Raw genomic sequence first — 24,721 nt, 5'->3', positions numbered from 1 at the left:
CGGGGTCAATTCCGTTCCGATGATGATGGTTCTTGGTTCCGGTTGTCCCACTTACTATTGTTTGACAGAGGGCGCTTGGTTATTTGTTTTACCGGGTTATGTATGGGGATTTTACGGTTCTGAGGTGTAATGAGCTTTTGAATTTGAGCGGTTATATGGGGTTTTGTGGATTGGGCAGGCGAGCTGTTGCTTCGTCCGGTACTGGCTTGGAAGCTAATGTGGATGCAGACCTTGGAGCGTACTTAGGCTTGGAGAGTATGTGTCAGGATGCCTGTGCCGCGCTTCGTTCAGATTTGACTTCTACGTGAGGATGAAATGCAGAGAGAAAGCCTTAGGCAGCAGCTTGCCAAGTCAACTGGAGTGATGCACTTCTCATCTGAACATGACCGAACAAAGAGTTGTTGGTCACTTTCGAATGTTCCAACTCACCAACCTTCACGCCGCAACTGCTTTGCGTACAGAAAGATGTGCGGTCGAGGCAGCAGTATACCCCCAGCTTCAAGCGAGTCCTCTCCCATTCAACAGATTCAGCAAGTCGTCAAAACGATCATCTTTACATAACTGAGGCTCAGCAAATTGCATCCAAGGTTGCCTTATCCAACACCTCGACAACCTCGGACATGGCCAAACGCGCGTTGACGCGCATCACGTGATCCCTAGCTCTGGCTGCCCATTTACGCGACGCCACTCACTTTTCTTCGCGTCGCCCCGGTGAAGCAGCAAGCTCCCATCTGGCATATTCCCTTGCTGGGCTTCTTTTTCTTTTCGTAACTTGTCAGTCCATCTTGCAGCCCGCTGGGTTGGTCATCAATCACAATGGCGGACATCAAGATTGACAGCAAGCTCTTCCAAGAGCGCATTTCGCATTTTGCGACCGCCTGGAAGAATGACCTTCGGACCAAGGATGGGCTGTTTGGTGGAGCTTCGTCCATCCTCATCATGATGGGCAAGATGGAGGAGATACCCGAGTTTCACAAGAACAACGCTATGCATGTAAGTTGCGGCGCGGCTTGTCGTGTGGAATGCGCGCATTGGGGCTGAATTGGCGATGCTGACATTGATGTTTTACCAACAGTTTTGGTTGCTTGGCTACGAGTTTCCGACAACATTGATGCTTCTCACTGTGGACACGCTGTACATCCTCACCACGGCTAAGAAAGGTAGGCACGGTCGCGTTGCAAGTCGTAGTCGAATCGCACATATCTAACACTGAACAGCCAAGCATTTGGATCAGCTCAAAGGCGGTCGGTTCCCTATTGAGGTGCTGGTTCGGGGCAAGAATGCGGAGGAGAACGAAAAGCTGTTTGTGACGATTGCGGAGAAGATCAAGGCAGCAGGGGTAAGGAAAACTCTATCCATGGTGGTCGTGACCGCAGCAGCAGCTAATCAAGCACGATTTAGAACAAGGTCGGAACCATCGCCAAAGACACGTCTAAGGGCCCGTTTGTCGACGAATGGAAGAAAGTCTTCGCGGAGCAGTGCAAGGAAGCCGAGGAGGTCGATATTTCAGCTGCGCTGTCTACCCACGCCTTCTCCGTCAAAGATGAGAACGAGCTCCGCGCCATGCGAACCGCCTCCAAGGCTTGCGTGGCCTTGATGACTCCTTATTTCCTCGACGAGATGTCCAATATTCTCGATAGTGAGAAGAAAGTCACCCACGCTTCGCTCGCAGAAAAGGTCGATAGAAAGCTGGATGATGAGAAGTTCTGGAAGACGGTCGAGCTGCCTAACAAGGGCAAGCTGCCTTCTGATTTTGACTCGAGCCAGCTGGACTGGATCTTGGGGCCGGCTATTCAGAGCGGCGGCAAGTACGACCTCCGCTTTGCCGCCGAAGCTAACAACGATAACCTGCACGCTGGCATCATCATTGCCGGTTTGGGCCTTCGATACAAGTCGTACTGCTCTACGATTGCGCGTACATACCTCGTCGATCCCAACAAAGCTCAGGAGAGCAATTACAAACTACTTCACATGATTCATAATAGCATTATCAAGGATATCAAAGATGGAATGTCGGCTAAAGAAGTCTACAACAAGGCTGTAAGCTTGCTCAAGATCAAGAAGCCTGAGATGGAGAAGCATTTCCTCAAGAATGTTGGTTGGGGCGTTGGATTAGAAAATAAAGACCCAACACTTGTGCTCAACGCAAAGAACAACAGAATACTCAAGGACGGAATGACTCTCATCATTCACACCGGATTCCAGGACATTGACAATCCGCAGCCTCAGGACAAAAATAGCAAGGTTTACTCATTAGTCCTTACTGACACTATTCGAGTCACTACTGGAGAGCCTGTAGTGTTCACCGCCGAATCACCCACGAGCGCCGATGCAAACTCATTCTTCTTCAAAGATGACGAGGAGGCCGATCCAACACCCAAAAAGGAGAAAAGGGACTCCAAGGTCGGGGCTGTCGCCACCAAAAATATCACAAGCACCCGACTCCGGTCCGAAAGGACTACACAGGTGGACGAGGACGCTGAGAACAAGAGAAAGGAGCATCAAAAGGAGCTTGCTACAAAGAAACAGAAGGAGGGTCTTGCCAGGTTCGCAGAAGCCACTGGTGACAAGAACGGGGCCGAAGTCAAAAAGTTCAAGCGTTTCGAGTCGTACAAGCGGGACAACCAATTTCCTCTCAAAGTGAAGAACCTCGAAGTAGTTGTCGACATAAGGAACAGCACTGTCATCCTTCCCATCATGGGCCGACCCGTGCCATTTCATATCAACACCATCAAGAACGCTAGCAAGAGTGACGAAAACGATTTCTCCTTCCTGCGCATCAACTTCCTGTCCCCCGGACAAGGCGTAGGCAGAAAGGATGACCAACCATTTGAAGATGCGTCTGCACACTTTGTGCGCAGTCTGACTTTCAGATCGTCTGACGGAGAGAGATACAGCGAGATAGCAACTCAAATCTCGAACATGAAGCGAGATACGGTCAAGAAGGAGCAGGAGAAGAAGGACATGGAAGACGTTGTGGAGCAAGATAAGCTGGTTGAAATACGAAGTAAGTTGATATTCCAGGTTAAATTGAATCAGAAGCGCAAGTCATATACTGACCACTTGCCTACTCAGACCGAAGACCTGCCGTGTTGGACAATGTGTACATTCGTCCAGCCATGGAGGGCAAACGAGTACCCGGAAAGGTGGAAATTCACCAGAACGGTATTCGATACCAGTCGCCACTCAACGCTCAGCATCGTGTCGATGTTCTCTTCTCCAACGTCCGCCATTTATTCTTTCAACCTTGCGCACATGAGTTGATTGTCATTATCCACATTCACTTGAAGGATCCAATTATTGTAGGCAACAAGAAGAAGACCAAGGATGTTCAGTTCTACCGCGAAGCCACTGATATCCAGTTTGACGAAACTGGTAACAGAAAGCGAAAGTATCGTTATGGAGACGAAGATGAATTCGAGGCCGAACAAGAGGAAAGACGCCGCCGGGCCGAGTTGGACAGACTCTTCCAAGGCTTCGCCCAAAAGATTGCGGAAGCCGGTCGCAACGAAGGCATCGAGGTCGACATGCCCATTCGAGACCTTGGTTTCAACGGTGTACCATTCCGAAGCAATGTCTTCATCCAACCTACCACAGATTGTCTCATGCAAGTTGTCGAGCCTCCCTTCATGGTTATCACCATTGAGGACATTGAAATTGCTCATCTTGAACGTGTGCAGTTTGGTCTCAAGAACTTCGACATGGTATTTATATTCAAGGACTTCACTCGCGCGCCATACCACATCAATACCATCCCCGTCGAGTTCCTCGATCAAGTTAAGGACTTCCTTGACTCGTCAGATATCGCGTACAGCGAAGGTCCACTGAACCTTAACTGGCCGACAATCATGAAGACTGTCACGGCCGACACGCATCAGTTCTTTGTTGATGGTGGTTGGGGATTTCTGCAAGAAAATTCAGATGATGAGGATGGCGAAGCCGAGTCGGAAGAGGAGTCGGCATTTGAAATGGACGATGATGACATGGATGAGGTGTCGGAGTCAAGTGAGGATGGCTCCGACTTTGGCAGCAATGCCAGTGACGACGACGACGATGATGCTGAGTTGGATAGCGAGGACGAGGGCGAGGACTGGGATGAGCTAGAGAAGAAGGCTAAAAAGAGAGACAGGGAGAGTGCTTTGGAGGATGAGGATAGGGGTGGCAAGAAGCAGAAGAGGAAGCGCTAACTTCGAAAGGCTTGGTATATGTGTGATAGTAGCTTTGTACAAGATACGGAGTAGTTTGGTCATTGGTAAATCATAATGGATTGACATGGTTATACTCATATCCCAACGACCTTTGCTGCATATGCGGCCATATCGCTTGCTCGTAGTTGGTGGTGGATGCTGAGGCGGGTGCATGTCATATGGATGTAAAATGGAGTTTGCAATGGCAGTCCTATCACGAGGCATTTCAATACTCGAATAACATTCTTACTCTATTGCACCCTGCATAAACTAGAATCCCCAGAATCCCAAACGCCCTTCATGCCTCCGTAATTATGAGGACCTCAAATATCAGCAAAACGGGGTACAAAAAACACTAAACGATCCGATAGTCCACCTTTCCTATTTTCAAGTTGATTTTTCTTCATGACTCGACAACTGCCATTGGCATAACCAAAATCAAATCAATCAATCAATCAAACTACTTTGCCTGGCCGGCAAGCCCGCTGCTATGCATACAATTGTTTGTTTTATTGGTGTGATACAAGTATCTGAGAAACACGTCCACAGCGCTGCTCTAGTGCCATGCTGGTGTGGATGGCGGGAGGCCAGTACACGCAGGTGGTACGCTGAGACTAGAATCAGTGGTAGACATTGAGTGCACGTCAGAACGATCCGTCTAGGAATCGCCTGGGCGGATTTCACGACCGCTGGCCATGGCTGTGCTGGGGCCGGAGGGCTTGGATGCAGGGGCGTTGTTCCAGGAGAGATATGTGTGATCACCAAGTTTTCTGCAGGGTGGTTAGGTTAGTTTGCGATACTGTTGGCTGAGGTGTTGGGAGAGTATACGGACCTTGGCCGGATGAGATGTGTGGCTGTGAAGATGGCACCCAGGAGAATGCAGACTCCGCCAACGGCAATGTATGCGATTCCGAGGAAGTTGTTGCGGCCACCCATTACAGTGCGTGTGGTCAGGAGAATCGACTTGGTGCCCTTGTATTCAATGGTGGGAAAGTCTGCAAGCATAGTTAGCGAGTCGTGTTCCGGGGCGACATGGGGAACTAGATTTTGGGTGGAACGTACGATCGTCAATAGTGATTTGATAGATACCAGATACGAGCTTATCGGCGTCATTTCGCATAGCCAACTTGCTGAAGGTGGGAAGACCAGCCGTCCGCATCCAGACTTGGAAAGCCTCCCACTCCTTCAGGTTTGGCGGTTTACTGATGCCGTCGTCGGTGTAGCCATCGGGATATGCGTCATGCCAGTTTGGCGGGGGCAAAATTTGAGAGCTGTTGTACTTGGTCGGCCCGTAGAGGTCTTTGTCGCTGTCCCAGGCAATGCCCTTGTCCGTCATGTTGTAGGTTCGGGCCTTGCCGTCATTTGGAGGGTTCTGCCACACCGGCGAGGAGAAGCTGTCGTTGAACATGGAGTTGGCAATCAGGCCACAGGGGTAATACGGTTTCTTTGTGCCATCTTTGTCTTCGCCATATAACGGGGTGCATTTCGAACCAGTGATGTCACCATACGATCGTGCATCTCCTTTGAGTTGCTGAATGTCGCAAGATTCGGCATAACGACGATGATTTTGGTAGAAGTTGGTGAGTTGGTAGTAGAAGAGAACGGGTGCGCCCATGTCTTCAGGGATGGTGAACTGCAGAACACATTGATTGCCTTTGACCTGTCGACCGTTGTGAAGGGTGACGTTGACATCCTTCTTTTTCGCCCATTGCGGTCGGACACTGCTGTTGGCATTCTTAAATGCAGAATCGACGGCACTGCCGGGCATATCTGCGAAAGAGCTGCTGAAGTCGGGGGCATCGTTGACGCAGTGGGTGTAGTCGAGCTTGATCTCCCGAACCTGTGTGACATGGGGATTAGGTGCCGAACAGAGGGAAGAAGAAAACAAAGAGCAGTGAGCACGGCAGAGTAAATACCTGTGAACTGGCATAGAGAAGCAGGCCACCGATGGGGGCGAAGATAATGCCAATAGTGAAAAATAACGGCAGCACCGTTTTAGGCGTTAGAATTGGTCTGTCATATTGTGGTTAGTGGGCAAACTCGGTACTTGATGAGAGATTGATGTGGAATCGCATACTGCCATGCTTTCAATCGCTGCTGTCGAAATGCGGTATCTAGTTTTGAATTTGTTAACTTGGCCTATTCAATCACCTGAGTGACTATGCTCCGCCAGTTGCGGCGACCAGAAAACACATAATTAAACGTAGAGAGGCGGCACTCACTGGGAGGTCTGCGACTCTTTGTCTTCTCCGGCTGCTTCGGGGTTGAGTCGTGAGAATCGATCGAGTCGGTATGCTCGACGCCGCGCGCCGTGTCGGACATGACGGGCAAAATCGACTGACTGGACGCGCGATGAGATTATTCGTGGTCGGCCTGGGGGAAATGATGATTTCCCTGCGATGGCAGGATTGTTGAAAGTCAGGGTTAGATGTTGTCCCAAGGGGTTGTCCAACTGAACTTGGAGCAAGTCAGGATTGTGGCTAGTGCAAGGCCCCACGGTGCTGTGGACTGGAGTTGAACCCGCAACGTTGAACCAAAAAGGGTCACTGATGCTGGTAAGTTTGACAATCCAAACCACCCCAAGCCCCCTAACCTTGAACTCTTTGGTAAGTACTCCGTAGAGACGCGTGGCTGTGCGGCTGTGTGAGATGACAGTGACTCTGGTTGGTGGTGGTCGCATCACTCAGCAAGATGACGATGATGTGGTCAAGTCTGGTCCCAAAAATAAGCCAGTCAAGCCACACATGCCATCGACCGAGTGTAGGGTAGTGGGGCACATGCGAGAAGGACCAGAATATGAGGACAATCAATCAGCTTGTCAGTTTCTGAGGATGGTCGCACTCAGGATGAGGGTGTTTCTTGTTCCTTTCTGTGGAAGCAGAATAGGTGTGGGTTTCAGTTCCATTAATATGTCCATGTTTGGGCACATGCATATCCCCATATCCTTTTGACCCTTGAACTGTTGGCGACTTGACAAAAGAGCAGTCACCATTGGGAGGAATATAACTATTGCTCGACCGCACCAGGGATGCAAATGCCGTGTCACTTAATTAGTAATGAGATCCATTTTGTCAAGTCAAGTCGGATTCTGCCAGGTGCCAACAGGTAACAACCACCTGGCTGGCACTTTCCCTCCATCACCACACTGGTGGCGGAAGTCATTCGCCTCGCATTCTTCAAATTTTGAGACACGCATCGTATCGTCGGTGTGATGCTCCAGAAACATGCTCTCGACAGTTCGAGCTCAGGTATCCAGCCCGGTCACAAGTGACGCAAACAACGGCTCTAGGGGGTGGCCATCAAGATCATTCGTTGTTGTGAGTTGAGACCTGGCTTGTTGCCTTGCTCGAGTCGCTTATACTCGAGATTGCGCAGGCAAAAAAGATGAACGGATTGCATTCGCAAACAACGCGAAAAAGGCACTGTGGCCACCTTTTTGAAGCACAATTCGCAATTGACTAGTCTCCCATGGCAATTTTTCTACAAACAGCTCAGCTCAGCACATCTGGATCTGGATCTTCATGCATATCGTCACCGCTTTTCTTTATTCAACCATCTCGCTGCTCGTGGCTTGCTATTCCGCTTCGTCTGCCGATTGAACTACCCATCTCCATGGTGTCTATTTGTCTCCGCAACTGAAGATCAAGCCTCTGCCGGTCTCTATTGTGCAGATGCTCTGCAGCACTCCAGCTTAACTTGGTGCCGCCACTGGAGGTTTATCACACTCGGTTGAGGCCCCAGACTCGCTCAAAAAGGAATGGCCAAGGTGGTAGTGTCCGTCAATGATGGAGATTTGTGGCTATTTGGATCCACGTTTCCCCAGGGCCGCAGCCAGGTGTGATGGAAATCCATGCGAAACATGCTTTTTCTTTCACATCTGCATGGTCATGGTCAACTGATGCCGACATCCCAACAGATTCTGGCTCAAACATGGCGATGGCTGCGGCCCTTGGTCTAGACCACATCACACCTCTCTCTCTCTCTTCCAGACTGAGGGATATAAGAGGTATAAAGAGTGTCCAGCTTCCCCGTTGACATGGTCAGCCCCAAAGCCATGGACACGAATTCGGAAACTTTCATGCAACTATCGGCTGGTTCCTGGTACCTTTTCACGACTGGGAGGCGCAGCGCCATTTGTTTGTCCTCGAGTCTTTTGTGATCCGACCTGGGGCTCCTGTGCTGCGACATTTCTTTGTTTTACTCCATAATCTTTGCCTTTCTCTGCCTTGCCGTTTGAGCCGGCTCAACCAATGAGTTTATTGGTCTGACAGATTGCACATCCATCCCTAAACACCATTACCGGAAACACAGCGAAGCAAGGCACCATCAAAGCCGCCGACGTGGCCAAACATTGCAAAGCCCGGTCCAGGACGTTCCAGAGCTCACATCTCAGATTCACACAAGGGGACAATCTGTTCTGTTCTGTTCTGTGATCCGTGTTCCGTGCTTAGTGTTCACTTCGACTCTCCCTCCCACCTTAGGATCCGGACCTCTTCATTCTTGGAATACTCTTACGACAGGGCACTTTGACAACCTTGATCCACTACTATCACTAGTGCAGCCAAAGACTCGTGTGTTTGGCGACTTTGTTCGATTTCTTCAGTGGCAACACCATTGCGTTAGAATATTTACAGGACTCAAGAGCTTGACAGGTGAGTTGTTCGGCGCGTAATTTGACCCTCAACATTGTTTGTCTTCCTCCACCTTGTCGTCACCGCCCCAGTGAGAGAGGGAGGCGCAGCCTTTACTAGTCCTGCACAGACACCACCACACACCTGCTTGCTCAGTTACTACTTTCACGGCCTGAACCTTGGCTGGCTGCAACGAAATGCAAGTTGTCAAGTTTGCCATCTCCTTCGGCTATGGCAAGACCGGCCCAAAGCTAATTGCTTGGGGGAGCCGGGATCCGCCCGGACGAAATCCGAGCCGGCGAAAGCGATTCGCCCTGTGAACCAAGAATGATGCCAAGCGGCGCGTCCATACGTGAGTCTTATTGCGGCTACTGCCATGCCATTTAACGCCAAGGCAGCCGCCAGACATAATAAGATCTGTCAGTTAGTTTGTTGGGCGCTCGATCGATGCTCATTCTTCATTTCCTCTTTGTTCATGTCCCCGAGAGTTCGGGAAAGTGCCCATATTTTTGTCGCATTAATTTGCACTTCATTTCGCTACTGTTCAACGGAGTGCGGGTTGTGTCAATTGTCACCCAGTTCCCTGCAATTCAGTTCAAGGCCAACGTCATCGGAACCCACGTCTTGTAGGGGTTGTGAGTCTGCAAATGAATTGATTCATACTCCTATTTCGTCAACAAACACTGGTCTCTTTCTCTGAACACCTGTTGAACTGCTGTCACGCACCCTCTTTTATCAAAACTACAAAAAGACGGCAAAACTCCCTAGCTGCACCAAAAAGCGAATACAAGCAGACATTCCTGAATTTTTGTGGAAGCCGCCTCCTGTCATGGAATTGTAGCCGTTTTGGTCCAACATACACACATTTTTTTTATACGATGCCTGAACGCAAAAGTACTCCTGGAAGCATCAATACTGAGACTTCCTCGATTCCACAGATCGAAGTTATGTCGCCTCCCCGTGACAGAAAGCCAAAGCGCGTGCCTAGGGACACAGGGTTTCCCGAGCCATTTCAAAGTGGTAAGTTATCTGCACTGGAAAGAAGATTCGTCGGGGGCCAGGACCTGGTCTGATGGCTAACAAATCTTTGCGTAGGGCCCAACACGACGCTGCCTCACCCCGACGCGGACTTATCTCCGAATGCCATGCTATCGTACGAGGACGTTTCACAAGACCGAATGATAAAGAGGCATAGGCTCTCTTTTTTGAAGAAGCACAAGCGAACAGTTTCCCACGGTGTCATCAAACCCGAGACCGAAGCCTTCAACAGCATGCTGTCACTTTCGATGTTGGACTTTGATGGAAAGCATGGCCACCAACTGAGGAGTGTATCGACAACCAGCCTTCGGCTGTCCAAGGATGGAGGCGAGAGTATCCGCTCAAGCTCCAAGAGAGAGGGCGATGACGATACGCCACCGACCTCGCCTGATGTACCCGAACATCGCCGAAAACCTGGGCTATTCGGTCGATTCAAGCGGCCTTGATTGCCCCAAGAGAAGCCGGTGACAGCCTAAATTATTTAGATTGGCCATGCTTTAAGCACTTTACGACTGATATGACGACTTGCGAATTTGATATTTTAGCGAAAGGAGTTTTATGGCCAAGGACGTCTTCGATGGCGTACACAAAATGGGTTACTAGCATGATTTTGTTAGTAATAACTACAAATGCGCTTGGAATGGGTTATCAAGACGGTGTATGTTTTGCAACAGAGTAGTTTCTGAAATATAAGAGCTTGAGAGCCATCGTTTTCGACACGTAATCACAGTGAATTGCTTGGCAGTCATAAGCCATATGAATTTACAATTCTAAAAAGACATTTTCCATGCATTGAATGCAGCCCTATACGTTGAATTTGAGTGGTGATGGATTTAGCTTCCACGGTAGGTAGTATAGCTATATGGACTCAGCAACAGCGGCACATGATAGTGCTGTCCCTTCTGGACCCTGAAGACGATAACGGCCTCGGGGAAAAACGTCTTGCCCTCTCCATAATAGCCCTCGATGTCAAAACGCAGCGTCCATATCGACGATCCTTCTACCTGGCCCAGGACATCGTCGAGCGTGTAGACGGGGACTTCGCCCGAGGAGGTGGCTGAGCTGTAAGGAAGCCAGACCTTGATACGACCGTCGTCGTCTGTGATGGACTCGAACTCCTTGGCTGGTTGGGAGCCGCGAGGGCCTTCTAGACGGACGCGGATGGATTTGGCGGGTCGACCGGCCGTGGTGTCGAGGACGTGGCAGGTGATGGGATCTTTGGCGGCCATTTTTGGCGGTGGTGTTGCCTGATGTATATTGAGGATGAGGTGGGGGTTTGGGTGAGATGCTGGACTGGTGGCGGGGTAGTGTCAGTGGTGTGTTTGAGGAGATGCAGTCGAATTTGATTTGACGATTGAAGAGGCGTTTATAAGTTGGTGAGGTGGGAATATGAGGAGGTTGTGGAATAAGTTTGAATTGAAATGGATGTGAAATGGAAGGGAAATGTGATGTTTGGTGCCTGTCGTATGTTGTTCAAGTTGGGCTGCACATGCTTTTGGTTGGCGCTTTACGGCGTCCCCCGCGTGTGATGTGGGCGCAGATGCCCGTGGATTGGAGGTGAGTTGTGGAGCAGCAATATATCGTGGACCTGTGTGGAACTTGAAATGTCACCGGTTTATTGTGGTAATGGTCCGTTTTTTAGGTAGGGCTGTCTAGGACTTTTTTGTAGATGGTTGGTGTCCATGTCGATGGCTATTTGGCATGTAGTTAGGTACTAGGTACTACCTAGGTAGGTAGTTAGATCACGGCAGAGGTGGTACGGAGTACATATGCACCAGTTGACATCTCCTCGGTCCAAGCAGAAATGCTACGTACACTGCCTGATCCAACATTGAAAGGCCGTAGTTGGACGGTCGGGGGCTTTGGTGCAGCCTAGCAAGTGAACCTGATCTTCGGCAGTTCATAATGAGTTCTACGGCGTTCACGTTCCACGACCAGGTCTGATGTGACGTAGTCTTGGCCACGATGCAGACACGTGGCATACGTGCATGCCGTACGATATCGAATCTTATTTAGTTATCTGGAAACCTCTACTAGAGCCACCGTGGCATGAGAAATCCTTCATTCCAACAATAGGTACTGTGTGTTGGGCTGCATACGATTGCATGTGCCATGTATTGGCCTATGCTTCCCCCACTACCTAGATACTTGACAATATGATGGAGATGTTACATACGAAAGATGGACTGTTCTCATGTCTCGCAGGTAGAGAAGGTCCCTTGAGTACTTAATCTACAAGGATGGTGTATACCTAGGTACTCTGACGAGTCTGTAAGTGCTGCAACCTTGAATGCTCGGTAGGGGTATTCCACAGCTTGTGAGCACCTCCTTTCTTGCCATTTGTGGTACGTGTTGATATTACTTCGGAGATGACTTGTAGCGTTCGCCGTCTGTCAGATCCTGCATTGGCAATATTTCTCGACGTTTTCTTTTGGAACTCGCAAGTAGGCTGGCGTTAGTTAGGCGGAGGTTGGGAGCATGTATCACTCTTGTTCATATATGAGCTTGGTATTTCCGCGTGACACCTGTTCCTTCGTTTGAAGTGCTGGAATTGCTTCCATCACAAAATCCATGAAAACTCGAACCACTCCCGTCCCAAGGCGGTGGCAGGCTGCCCGTATTCCGAAACGATACATGTATTCCTCCGTGCGCTTTGACCGTGTCTGACCCGTCTACATCGATGACACTGTTGGCCTCATCCACGACGAAGGGAAGAAACGTTCAAGCAAACCTGAATTGTTTATAAAATGCCGTACTGATGACCTAAAAATTCACGGCCCAAAGAATTCTGATCATTTATTCCGTATGCATCCCCCAATGCGCTCCCTCTTCGTCGCCATCTACAACAAAGTCTTCAACATCCAACTTACCCACGATATATCCCTCAACAAGACGAACGAGCCAAAAACGAAACAAGGCTACAAACTTGTCCCCCAACACGAGGCGCAAGGCCTGCCATGCATGGAGTCTGACCACTGGCACAATGAGAGTGGCATTTCCGCAGTCGCATACCACGCAGAGCCGGACGACGATGGTTCAAGCGGGCTTACAGACGGGAAGAGTGACGGCGATGAATTGCAGAGGGATCAGCAGCACTTGGGGATCATGAAGAGGACTGAGCTGACGGTTTCGGAGCATAGAATATAGAGCGGGCGGGAGGGCATGTTATGACGGCGTTACTATTTGAAGGTATTGATATAGCGAAGTTACGAAACAATGTAAGCAACGACCAAACTGTCAATTGATGGCCATTGGCGCCATGTGAATTGTGGCAATAGAGTGGAAACTATTTACTGTCAAATGCATCTGGTGTGGCTGCCAACCTCCAATGGCGATGACGACATTATGCGAGAGGAACCAGACGGCTGATCAAGCTGAAGGCGATAAATAAAGTATAACTACTCAAAAAGCAATGTCCATCTCGATTTCATTCACAGCTAGTTTTCATCTTCAAGTCATATAGAACGCTCAGCACTAAATATTCTGTAACCACATACACAACTATTCAACACCACAAGTGAACTCTACTCATTCCTTCACCACTCATCAAAGCAACCACCAACATGACGGACGTATTCTCCGGCAAATACAAACTATCCAAAAGCACCAACTTTGATGAATTCCTCACAGAGCTAGGTAAGTCCACAGCTTTTACATGAAACATACCACGCTAAACTCCAGCAGGCGTAGGAAGAATAAAGCGCCAACTCGTCAAGTCGGCTAGTCCAGAGCTGCAAATCACAAGAAACGGCGACGGGTGGCATGTAGAGACGAAAGCTGGCGTAGGGCACTCCGAGTTTACGTTTACGCTGGGTGAGGAATTCGAGGAGGTCCGCCAGGATGATGTCAAGGTGCGTAGTCTGGTAGTGCAGGATGGGAATAAGTGGACGCAGACGCAGACGCCGGTTGATGGGGTTAAGATTGTTACGATTGTGCGTGAGTTTGGAGGGAGTGAGATGATTACGACGGCGACTGTTGGGGATGTTACTTCGACGAGGATATTTGACCGGGTTGACTAGGTGGTAGGGTGTTTGGGTGATTTGTTGGGTTGAGTTTGGAGCTGATTAATTGGACATATGGATACTTGGATTTTATGGAAATGAGTTGGAATGAGTTGTTTATTGGATATAGCGTTCGTTAGGTATGAAATATATGCCATTGTATTGTGTTGACCACATTACTCGTTGTCATGTTGAGGCGGAAGATGGGCACATCAGTCAGTGTCACGCCAAAGCACATGCCCTATTTGACAGAACTAGACTTCAAATTGTAAGAATCATTACATATTCATTTCATTTTTGTAATATTATTGCTTGGAAATGAATGCATTTCAATACACACCCAGAAGCTGACAAAATTCCACACCAAATTGCAGTCACCTCAACCCATATTTTACATACAAAATGCACCGCTATTTCTGTCACCCTCTGCCCCTCCCCCTCGACCACCCTCGCAACTCCAGAGCTTTCCAGAATCCATCCCGCCACCTTCCACATCACCCACGCAGCCTCATCCACGACACAACATCACCCTCGCCCTCTCCCAGACGCCATCAAACTCTCTTCGCAGCGCAATCCCACAGCGCGCGGCGCCATCACACAACCCGCTGCCTCTCAAAACGCCCATCTCGAGACGCAACACCAAACCCCCACCATCACAATGTCGTCAGCCATCATCTCCGCCGACGATGCTCTCGAGCCCACGCTCCAGTCTCTCCTGGACCAGCGCTCCCTGCGCTGGATCTTCGTCGGCGGCAAAGGTGGTGTCGGCAAGACCACCACCTCCTGCTCCCTGGCCATCCAGCTCGCCAAGGTCCGCCGCTCTGTGCTCCTCATTTCCACCGACCCAGCGCACAACCTCTCCGATGCGTTCTCCCAAAAGTTCGGCAAGGAGGCCCGTCTGGTGAATGGCTTCGACAACCTCAGCGCCATGGAAATCGATCCCAACGGCAGCATGCAGGACCTGCTGGCCGGCCAGGGAGAAGAGGACATGAACGCCATGGGAGGTGGCATCGGCGGCATGATGCAGGACCTGGCATTTGCTGTACATCCCTCCCCAACCCCCGTTTTCACAGAATACAAAAGCTAACTTGAATAGATCCCCGGTATCGACGAGGCCATGTCCTTTGCCGAAGTCCTCAAGCAAGTCAAGTCGCTCTCCTACGAAACCATCATCTTCGACACCGCTCCCACCGGCCACACCCTCCGATTCCTGCAATTCCCCTCCGTCCTCGAAAAGGCCCTCGCAAAGGTCTCCCAGCTCTCTTCACAGTACGGACCCCTACTGAATGGTGTTCTCGGCTCGGGAGGCGCCCTCCCCAACGGTCAGAACCTCAACGACATGATGGAGAAGCTCGAGTCGCTCCGCGAAACAATCTCCGAGGTGAACACACAGTTTAAGGACCCGGACCTCACGACATTTGTGTGCGTTTGCATCGCCGAGTTCCTGAGTCTTTACGAGACGGAACGCATGATTCAGGAGCTGTCGAGCTATGGCATTGACACGCACTGCATTGTGGTGAATCAGCTGCTGTTTCCGAAGAAGGCGAGCGAGTGTGAGCAGTGTAATGCGAGGAGGAAGATGCAGAAGAAGTATCTGGATCAGTATGAGGAGTTGTATGCTGAGGACTTCAACGTTGTCAAGATGCCTTTGTTGGTGGAGGAGGTGAGGGGGAAGGAGAAGCTGGAGAAGTTTAGCGAGTTGCTGATTACGCCTTATGTGCCTCCTGAGTAAAGGATGAAGAGTGAGAGATGGGAAGGGTGAAGTGGGCGTTTAGCGAGTGATGATGGGTAACATGATGAGGTCATGCTGTACATGGTTAAGCATAGAGCGTCAGAATGGTGATGAGATGCATACATAGAAATAGCTTCACTTGGGCGAATAAATGCCTGGAGTTTGGACATAATGTTTTTGATTTTATTTTCTGTCTAAAGAGTAATTTATGAGGCTTAAAGCCATGGTATCTGGAAGAATAGTGCCCTTCCAGACCGAGTAAAAGATCCATTTGCGCCGAAACAATGCCAGTAGTCGAGTTCAAGCTGCCACCCTGTGCTCTGTCCAGCAATGCGGTTTGGCAATGTCAACGCCATGTAAAGCAAAAATCCCCTCAAAGCGCCAATCCAAGAAAGGTGAGCCCCGGAGAACAAGGAAATTCGTAAAGCCTTGATGGCTCGTGTTTATATACAACGGTTGACGCCGAAATTATGGCGTGGCAAACTTGTCGCGTAGGGACTCCGGGTCCCTGGTAAGTTTGTGTCTATGTCGTTGCAGACATGAATCCATGCCTATGCTTATAATTCACGGTAATCACTGGGTCTGACCCGTCGTTGCTTGTTTTGATGTCGGTGGGGGTTGACTGGTTTTCGGAAATAGGCGTCTTCATCCGCCTGGTTGTTCTGTTGACCAAAGTTCCCGCCATTCTGGAAACCATTCATGCCATTCATGTTTCCCATATTTCCGCCCATTCCTTGCATGCCGTTCATACCGCCCATGCCGTTCATTCCGTTCATGCCGCTCATATCCCATCCGCCATTCATCCCAAACCCTCCGTTCATGTTCCCAAAATTGGGCATGCCCATCATGGGCATACCCATCATGTTTGGCATCCCCATATTCATATTCATGCCAGGCATTCCCATCATGTTTGGGGGCATCATCGGCATGCCGTTGAACATCATGTTAGGCATCCCCATATTTGGCATATTGGGCATGCCGCCCATCATGTTGTTCATGGGATTCATGTTATTTTGCTGGCTCTGCATAGCTCTCGGCCCTTTGGGGATCTTTGGGTTTTCGAGGAAATCATCTGCTGGCCGTTTCTTCGAATTGACCTCTTGGGGGTTTGATTCATCCGCAGCCGGCTGTTCACTAGATGTGGGAACAACCTGCGTTTCGCTCTCTGACGTGTTTGCTGGAGATTTGACTGTAGCATTCTGAGGGGTTGGAGACTTCGGTGTTGCTTTCGACTCGTGTCCGTCCTCTAATGACTTTCCCTCTTCCTTGTTGTCCACTTCCTCGACCTTGGCTTCAACCTCCTCTGTTGGCTTCTCAACCTCGGGAGCCTCAACCTTTGGAGATTGCGGAGGGGGAGTCTTGGCGGTCTCCTTCTCCTTGATATATTCCTGTATCTTCTTTGAAGCTTCATCATCAGGCTGAAGATCATCAATTAGCACACCTTCGGTTTGACAAGCAGGGCAGACGAAGTCGCTTTCGATGAGAGCATTTGTTATGCAATCATTACAAAACGTCTTCTTACAGCAAGGCGTCTTCATTGGTTCTATGAACATTTTCTTGTCAATGGAACATTGGAGACCCCTTTCCTGCACTTCTTTATCTTCAGCTTGAGCTTCTTTATTAGCCGATGACGACTTGGCTTTGGCCTGATATTGTTCCCATGATGCTTTGTCCGGCTCTGCAATGACAAAATCTCCCTCGGCATTCACCATGATCCCAGATGGTCGTTTGGATTCATCACCATCTGTTTGGGCTAGCACCACCGACTTGTCAACTTTTTGAAGAAAAGATCGTGGGATACCAGTGGTTCTCTTCACACGGGGCCGGTTGTCAAAATCAGGGTCATCATTTGTTGGGCAAAGTTGGATCCAATGGCCCTTGTTGCCACATCTATAGCAGATATAGCCCTGAGGAGGGTCGTGATCCGGGACATTTGTTGGCCGTTTGGCACCAGGCTTGAAAACAGGAGCTTGGCTGTTTGACATGTTAGCTGAATGAAATTCATGCGCGAGCTTTGACTGAACAGTACTTACTGTGACATCTCCTCTTGTTGGGCAGACCACTGCTCTGTCTGAGCTGCAAACATAGCTGCCATCTTCTCCTCCTCTGTCATCGCATTGTTCATCTCATTGATGGCAGTGGCACTGGGTTTGGATGATGAGGCTTTGGATGACTGCTCCTTTCGGCCGGCATTCTTTGCAGACACTGGCATTTTGCCAGAGACATATCTTGCCGCTCTGCCAGCTCCAGGTTTGAGAGCAGGCTGTCGCCGGGCGATGACAGTAGTTGATCTGGGAATAATTGTGGTGTCATCGTCGTATTCTATGAATAAATAGTCAGTATTTTCGGATTTGCAATGAGTGTTGGCAGTTGCAGGAAACACACACCTTCACTGTTGTCATCTGTGTATATGAAGAGATCGAAATCTGTTCCATCACCCAAGCCGCTCTTGTTGATAATTTCACGCTTCAGTTCAAAAACTGAGATACCTGTTCCGTCAAATTCCACCCTGGTGGGCTCCTTTTGAGACTTAAACTTGAAAAACACTGATGATGCCATTTTTGAGGTGTGATTGACTCAGGCAAATCCCTTGTTACGAGGAATGCAGACAGCGGAGATGTCAGTAGTTTTGACGCAAGTCGCGGAGCGGTGCACCAGCTGACTCTTAGTCGCTCGCCAAAGAATAAAATCAAAATTGAATTGTTCTCTGTGTTCTTTTTTTTTCTTTGTGCTAGTGACGGCAGTTATTTCTTCTCAGTTGCTTTCCCCCTCTTGAAGTTCCAGTCCCTTATTTTTTCTTCTTGCTCTTGCACTCGAGTGCTATTCAGGATAAGTTGAGAAATAAAATAGTCAATTCTGATTGTACTTGGAAGCCAAAAAGGAAAAAAAATGAATATATGAGGTTAGAGGGCTGAACAATAAGGAGTACAATAGGCAGATAGATGCCTGCAGGAATATGCTAGCCCACAAGTTCCACCTCACTTCCGATTCTACCACGAGAATATGCCCACTGCACCACAAACGCCTCGTGTTAGCCAAAAAAAGAGCCTGACCTCTTGATATCTTTGCAAAAAGCAAGCGAGCAACACCAAAATGGGAGGTTTGTCTCGTCGTGAGCTTGAGCAACCAAGTCGTCGTCGATCGTCCAGGGGTGACGTTGGGACATGCACAGTCCGCGTGATGCGGGTTGAGGGGTCACAGGTGGCGCAAAGTCGACTTGATGGGTAAAAAAACCAGCTGTTGATTAGTGCAAACAATGCCCCGGATGTCAGAGGCGAAAAAGCTGACGATCCGACGATGGAAATGACCACCAGTGATGGAAAAGGCGATGGGTTGCGGTCGGTTGAATGAGGAGAAAAGCTGAGCTGGCAGGGGAAAGGCGCGATCCATTAATAATGACTGGCTGGTCAAGGGCCATGGTTTATCATCCGACGCCGGTGCCAATACCGGAAAATTAAACTTCCGAGTTCCGGTGACCTCGGACAATCCTCCCTGACTGTCCATTTTTAGCGTGCTCAAGTGGACTCGGGCATTCAAAAAGTTCCTTCATCAGTCAGCACATTTCCATTGGCTGCCGTGGATAACCGTTCCTTCCGCACCAACTTTTCGCGAGCTTTTTCTGGTCTGGTGCAGCTGCGCCTTGCAGTGAGTCTGTTGCACCTTCCAGTGCTAGCAATTCCCCCACCTGCTAAAGAAGGCATTATGTACAACGAATAGTGATGCCCCGCACCATCTTGCTGCAGACGGCGCTCTGCCATATTCCTCGAGCAACTGAGAGAAGACCTTTCCCCCTCAGTGTCTTCTCTTCTTCTCCAAACTTACAATTACAAGGGAAGATTCCTTGTCGTCGCTCATACCTTACAGATTCCATCCGTGCTCACCAAGCTAAAAAGATGGCTCCTCAACTCGACAGCTATTTCAAGCAGGTGGACGATTCCGCCAACCACTTCATTGAGCGTCTTCGCAAGGCTGTTGCCATTCCCTCCATCTCCGCGGAGGATGCTCGCCGTCCTGATGTTGTTCGCATGGGAGAGTGGCTGGGTAACGAGCTGAAGAGCTTGGGAGCCGAGGTCGAGCTTCGACCTCTTGGCAAGCAGCCTCATAAGGAACACCTTGATCTCCCTCCCGTTGTCCTCGCCCGTTACGGAAACGACAAGAACAAGCGAACGATCCTAGTATATGGCCACTACGATGTGCAACCCGCTGAGAAGAGCGATGGCTGGGCTACTGAACCCTTCGACCTCACTGTTGACGACAAGGGTCGCATGTTTGGTCGAGGTTCAACCGACGACAAAGGCCCTGTTCTCGGCTGGCTCAACGCTATCGAAGCTCACCAGAAGGCTGGGATTGACTTCCCTGTCAATCTGTTGATGTGCTTCGAGGGTATGGAGGAGTACGGTTCAGAGGGTTTGGAGGAGTTCATTCAGGCCGAAGCTAAGAAGTATTTTGCTGATACCGATGCTGTCTGTATCTCCGACAACTACTGGCTCGGTACTGAGAAGCCCTGCCTGACCTACGGTTTGCGAGGCTGCAACTACTACTCCCTCGAGGTCTCCGGCCCCGGTGCTGATCTTCACAGCGGTGTCTTTGGTGGCACTGCTCAGGAGCCCATGACTGATCTCGTTCGCCTTTTGGGTTCGCTGGTTGACACCCACGGCAAGATCCAGATCCCTGGAATCATGGAGCAGGTTGCGCCTGTTACCAAGGACGAGGAGAGCCTTTACGATGGCATCTCCTTCACCATGGACAACATCTTCGAGTCATTGGGTAGCAAGACCACTATCCACGATGACAAGAAGAACACTCTGATGGCCCGCTGGAGATACCCCTCTCTGTCTGTCCACGGTGTTGAAGGCGCTTTCTCTAGCCCTGGCGCCAAGACTGTCATTCCCGCCAAGGTTGTTGGCAAGTTCTCTATCCGAACTGTCCCCAACATGGACATTGACACCACCAACAACTGCGTCTACAAGTATGTCGAGGAGCAGTTTGCCAAGCTGAACAGCAAGAACACCATGAAGGTGTATGCGCAGCACACCGGCAAGTGGTGGGCAGCCTCTCCCAAGCACTGGAACTTCTCAGCTGCTGCCAAGGCTACTGAGCGCGTCTGGGGTGTCCAGCCTGACTTCACCCGCGAGGGTGGAAGGTAAGTGATTGAGCCATACGACGCCTAGCGCATGCAAGAATCTGACAGTTTTTTTTTAGTATCCCCGTTACCCTGACCTTTGAGGAGGCTACTGGCAAGAACGTCCTTCTGCTACCCATGGGCAGCTCAACCGATGGTGCTCACTCAATCAACGAGAAGCTGGACAAGCGCAACTATATCGAGGGTATCAAGCTACTTGGCGCCTACTTGCACTACGTTGCGGAGGAGCCCCAGTCGTAGAGTCGGGAGGTAATTTTAAACCAAGACGAAAGAAAACGTAATAAAAGGTGTATATTACAAATAAGCATTAACATGTGGCCAGAATGGTTGAATATATCCCATGTCGTTATAATTTAGGCGTGGGTGGTGACGTGAATGTGTTGCCATGGCCTCGGGGTTTGTTGCAGCTAAACGCTTCGGTTTGAGTTAGCACGAACACTTGTGAATTCCAGCATCACCTGGCATGAAGCTCCTGCACTGTTCATTGGGTCATTCTAGATTCAGTTTTGCCATTTTTTTGAAGCGGTAGTTCCTACGATGTGGTCAGAACGAGCTTCCGTGGGCTCATCATGCTCAGTGACGTGCCCAAAACACTAGTGGCGCATAATCCCGATCATGGCGCAACCCGATGCCGAATGACCCCGGTGCCTGCCCCAGCGGGTGAATTGCTGCGACCCGCCGCCTAAAGTGTCGAAGCTGAATTATTGACTTGTATTGTACGTGATAGTGCACTGTCAGGGGAACGTGGGAGGTTTGAATTTACTTGCACCTGTAGACCGGCTTCTACCATGCGGATGATGGCTTGGGTCCGTAAAGGGGTTCAAATGTTACGGAGTAGCGACAATGTGAGCCATTAGTCGTTGTTTAGCGCCACACGTATCATGTCAGGTATTGTCAATCATTCAGCGGCACTGGGCTTGAGTTTGGGAGGCCCAGCCTTAGTTAGGCTTGCTCGTCTTTGGGTACCTTGACTTGAGTACCTAGGTATGCGGGGTCTGGGTCTTGAGGTCATGTCACCAGCTCATGTGAGATCTTTTATCGGGCACTGGGTGGCCAGTCTTTTGGCTCCGAGTTAAGTTGCTCGTCCTGGCGGTGTCGGATCTCCTATGTCACATCTCATTCATCTTTTGAACCCTTTCCATTTCGCACTCAACCAAATGTCTGACCTGCCTCTGAGGGAGATGCACCGTTCTTGACGGTATTTGTTCACGATAGGGTCCAGGACGTCGGATTCCACACCTTTGCAGACGACCAACAACTCGACAGCCTCACACCCTGGTCGGAAGCTGATCCGGTGAAGATGGCCCGGAGACGTAGCACAACCAGCATCTCAGCGACACGACCCATCTTCCCAAGTTATCTCCTACCAGGCTTTAATTTCGCCTTTTATCGGCGACGGTCAACATCTACTTCATCATCAACAGCGTCATCGAGCCCGGTGGACTCTCCCATCTCCTCTGCAGCAACAACACCCGCCAACAGCCCACCGTCTCATGAGCCCATCGCCAAACACACTGCCTCACTGCCTCGGTTATCTCGCAACGCCCCGGATACCCTTCGCTGCATGGCCTGCTCAACCGATCTAGCACTCGCTTCTCAAATCATCTCCAAGGGCTTCACCGGCCGTTATGGTCGCGCATTCCTGGTCGCGCCGCCGCCTGCACCAGCGGACAGCAGCACCCTCTTGAACATTCGCATCGGAAGGAGTGAGGATAGGCAACTGGTTACAGGGTGGCACGTCGTAGCTGATATTTCCTGCTCGACGTGCTCACGAAAGCTGGGGTGGAAATACGTCGATGCCAGGGAGCAGTCGCAGAAGTACAAGGTGGGCAAATACATTTTGGAGACGGAGCGGGTCATGACACACCGGAGCTGGGAGGACTATGATGTTCATAATCTGGGATTTATCGACGAAGAAGGCGGTGAGATGGACGATCTAGCGAGCAGTGCGGGCGAGAGAAACAGTGACGAGATTGTGTTTGATTCCGACGATGAGGAAGAGTGTGAGGATATATTTGCGGGGACATGGGATGCTGCTACGGTGGCCAAGAGGAGGAGCGAGACGATCGCGAGAAGGATTTCTATCATGGAATAATGTTGGGCATGTCACTGGGCTGGGGCATAATTTTCTGGCGTTTGTGGGTCGGACAGTTTGGGTGAATTTGGATAATGGAACGGATTTGATACCAGGGCTTGGATCCTTTTGTGTTTTGGATGGATAATACCCGAATGCTCTTGGATGGGCATTCAGTCTAGAATTAATTGCCGGCTTCTTATTCCGCAGAAGAAGTAGAATGTTACAGACTTTGTCTTTCTCGTTGGCCACTCTTCTTGACTGGTCCTTTGCAAACTGCGTTATGAATCTTATGTGCGGAGAAACTCGGAATTTGGCCAGAGTTTTAAGTTCTTGGTGTGCTCGCGATACCTTAATTTTGTAATCGAGTCACCTCTAGCCTTATCTTGCTCTTTCGATTTCACAGCTGTTTTGGGGGGCAGCATTTATTACCCTCGAGGCTTATTCCAGATGAATTTGTTGTCCCTTTATTTGTATCTATTCTTACACGGCTTTTACCCTGCTTGTAATAAGGGATGGTGTGTATTGGAAAATGTTTTGCTCTGGAGAGCCCTCGCAACTGGCCTGTGCCAGAACCTTCATTGATCTACCCTAGGATGATTAGACCCGTTGACTTCTGGGTTCCGGGACTTTCAGGTAGGATACATTTTTCGTGATAATATGTTGGTTCCTTCGAAATGCCCAATAGTAGCCTTGCGGGTTTAGTCCGGATCTGAACGGTGAATCTGTTTCCGCATTGCAGTCTGGTACTGGTATAGTCCATCACAGACGACTTGTAGCTTGTCACGGACCAGTCTGCAATCATCCATGAAACTAATTTCGCAGTAGTGGACTAGAGAGATGAGTAGCATGGAACTACCCAAGCCTCCAAAAGTAATTTTCTGTTTCAATTATCCTCTATAATATTTGTCACGATCCTCACAAGGCTGGGAACTCCCATTGTAGTCATATGCTCTTCCAACCATGTGCCTGAGGATCCACTACTTGTTGATAAGACATTGAATATCAAACAGGAAATATCAACTTCACTGTAGTCTTGAACTTAATCTTTTTGATGGCATTGTTTGCTCATGCCTGATTGTACGCTTGGTAAAGTTACACTATGGAAAATTATCTTTGCAGATTGATCAATGATTGTGCCGACATTGGCTGGTCGAGGAAAGTCTGGTTGTGTCCGGCCTGGTGTGGCTCAGTGGCTTAGGCAGTCATTGAATCTCTACTGCTGGCCTGGGCTCAAGCAAACTCTACATATGTATGCTGAGGCGCTGGAAGGAGTCAACTGACCGACCTTTCCTGGCGCGCCGAGCCCTGAACTCTGAGCTGGTCCATCCCCAGTAGAGATACAATCGTTCCAACAGGTTGCTCACACAACTTGGGTGGACACTCATCACGTGGTCAGGTACCCCAAGTCAGCCCCCGTCCGCTGCATGGCCCAACAAGGTTTGGCTTGGGTACAAACCCAGTTGCTGCCGACTGAGTGCCTCTCCATCTCTTTTCTGACTCTCTCCACTGGTGCTTTTTTTATAACTGACATTCCCACCGTCAGTCCCCTTCCAACACCAGTACCCCCAGTCTGCAATTTGTCCCTCGGCACGACCCGGACTTGATTTCAAGAATCCGGCATTTGTTCTGATGCTTTCGATTACCTCACTGTCGTCCATGAATGACTTGTAAGTTGTCCCTGCCACGTCTCTTTGGCAACCGGTGCCCTGTCTCTGTTCCCAAGCTGCGTCTCGCCGATTCGCCGTCGCCTTGAACCTCGCCGGGTCGATATACACGTTCTCCGAGATTCGATATGCTGTGTCCCATGCTCTAAAGTGATGGAAACAACGTATGCCGATGATCCGGATGCAACTGAGGCTTTGATGCTGCTTCCATCGGCTACCCAATTCTGCAATCGCCTCATCAATCTTCA

At 49.8% G+C, this 24,721-nt stretch overlaps 10 protein-coding genes across 10 annotated transcripts; 7 read left to right on the top strand and 3 right to left on the bottom strand.

Annotated features, from left to right (window-relative positions):
* Window positions 1-816: 816 nt before the first annotated feature.
* VFPPC_03077 (transcription elongation complex subunit (Cdc68)) lies at window positions 817-4,187 on the top strand (the record flags this gene model as incomplete). Its single annotated transcript, XM_018282625.1, has 5 exons — window positions 817-993; window positions 1,076-1,160; window positions 1,218-1,339; window positions 1,402-3,007; window positions 3,076-4,187. 5 exons carry the CDS (start codon window positions 817-819, stop codon window positions 4,185-4,187), a joined length of 3,102 nt encoding a protein of 1,033 aa, XP_018147173.1.
* A 658-nt stretch (window positions 4,188-4,845) lies between these two features.
* Window positions 4,846-6,509, bottom strand: VFPPC_03076 (CDC50 family protein; the record flags this gene model as incomplete). Its single annotated transcript, XM_018282624.1, has 6 exons — window positions 4,846-4,957; window positions 5,020-5,182; window positions 5,250-6,027; window positions 6,104-6,200; window positions 6,265-6,301; window positions 6,410-6,509. 6 exons carry the CDS (start codon window positions 6,507-6,509, stop codon window positions 4,846-4,848), a joined length of 1,287 nt encoding a protein of 428 aa, XP_018147172.1.
* A 3,187-nt stretch (window positions 6,510-9,696) lies between these two features.
* Window positions 9,697-10,302, top strand: VFPPC_13387 (hypothetical protein; the record flags this gene model as incomplete). The annotated part of the gene is made up of 2 exons (XM_018291164.1): window positions 9,697-9,838; window positions 9,914-10,302. The coding sequence occupies 2 exons, from the start codon at window positions 9,697-9,699 to the stop codon at window positions 10,300-10,302; spliced, it is 531 nt and encodes a 176-aa protein (XP_018147171.1).
* Window positions 10,303-10,689: 387 nt separating this feature from the next.
* VFPPC_03075 (transthyretin domain-containing protein) lies at window positions 10,690-11,085 on the bottom strand (the record flags this gene model as incomplete). The annotated part of the gene is made up of 1 exon (XM_018282623.1): window positions 10,690-11,085. One exon carries the CDS (start codon window positions 11,083-11,085, stop codon window positions 10,690-10,692), a length of 396 nt encoding a protein of 131 aa, XP_018147170.1.
* Window positions 11,086-12,661: 1,576 nt separating this feature from the next.
* On the top strand, window positions 12,662-13,003 carry VFPPC_03074 (2OG-Fe(II) oxygenase domain-containing protein; the record flags this gene model as incomplete). Its single annotated transcript, XM_018282622.1, has 1 exon — window positions 12,662-13,003. The coding sequence occupies one exon, from the start codon at window positions 12,662-12,664 to the stop codon at window positions 13,001-13,003; it is 342 nt and encodes a 113-aa protein (XP_018147169.1).
* A 416-nt stretch (window positions 13,004-13,419) lies between these two features.
* VFPPC_17539 (lipocalin / cytosolic fatty-acid binding domain-containing protein) lies at window positions 13,420-13,875 on the top strand (the record flags this gene model as incomplete). Its single annotated transcript, XM_022429239.1, has 2 exons — window positions 13,420-13,503; window positions 13,558-13,875. The coding sequence occupies 2 exons, from the start codon at window positions 13,420-13,422 to the stop codon at window positions 13,873-13,875; spliced, it is 402 nt and encodes a 133-aa protein (XP_022285734.1).
* A 640-nt stretch (window positions 13,876-14,515) lies between these two features.
* On the top strand, window positions 14,516-15,589 carry VFPPC_03072 (arsenical pump-driving ATPase; the record flags this gene model as incomplete). The annotated part of the gene is made up of 2 exons (XM_018282621.1): window positions 14,516-14,899; window positions 14,954-15,589. The coding sequence occupies 2 exons, from the start codon at window positions 14,516-14,518 to the stop codon at window positions 15,587-15,589; spliced, it is 1,020 nt and encodes a 339-aa protein (XP_018147168.1).
* Window positions 15,590-16,146: 557 nt separating this feature from the next.
* Window positions 16,147-18,148, bottom strand: VFPPC_03071 (DWNN domain-containing protein; the record flags this gene model as incomplete). Its single annotated transcript, XM_022428309.1, has 3 exons — window positions 16,147-17,563; window positions 17,623-17,911; window positions 17,977-18,148. 3 exons carry the CDS (start codon window positions 18,146-18,148, stop codon window positions 16,147-16,149), a joined length of 1,878 nt encoding a protein of 625 aa, XP_022284590.1.
* A 1,334-nt stretch (window positions 18,149-19,482) lies between these two features.
* Window positions 19,483-20,972, top strand: VFPPC_03070 (glutamate carboxypeptidase; the record flags this gene model as incomplete). The annotated part of the gene is made up of 2 exons (XM_018282619.1): window positions 19,483-20,732; window positions 20,792-20,972. 2 exons carry the CDS (start codon window positions 19,483-19,485, stop codon window positions 20,970-20,972), a joined length of 1,431 nt encoding a protein of 476 aa, XP_018147166.1.
* Window positions 20,973-22,032: 1,060 nt separating this feature from the next.
* On the top strand, window positions 22,033-22,827 carry VFPPC_03069 (yippee family protein; the record flags this gene model as incomplete). The annotated part of the gene is made up of 1 exon (XM_018282618.1): window positions 22,033-22,827. One exon carries the CDS (start codon window positions 22,033-22,035, stop codon window positions 22,825-22,827), a length of 795 nt encoding a protein of 264 aa, XP_018147165.1.
* Between the last annotated feature and the right edge of the window lie 1,894 nt (window positions 22,828-24,721).

Source organism: Pochonia chlamydosporia, chromosome 2, assembly GCF_001653235.2.
Source record: "Pochonia chlamydosporia 170 chromosome 2, whole genome shotgun sequence".
NCBI lineage: Eukaryota > Fungi > Ascomycota > Sordariomycetes > Hypocreales > Clavicipitaceae > Pochonia > Pochonia chlamydosporia.
This window is presented reverse-complemented; position numbering and strand designations above follow the sequence as displayed.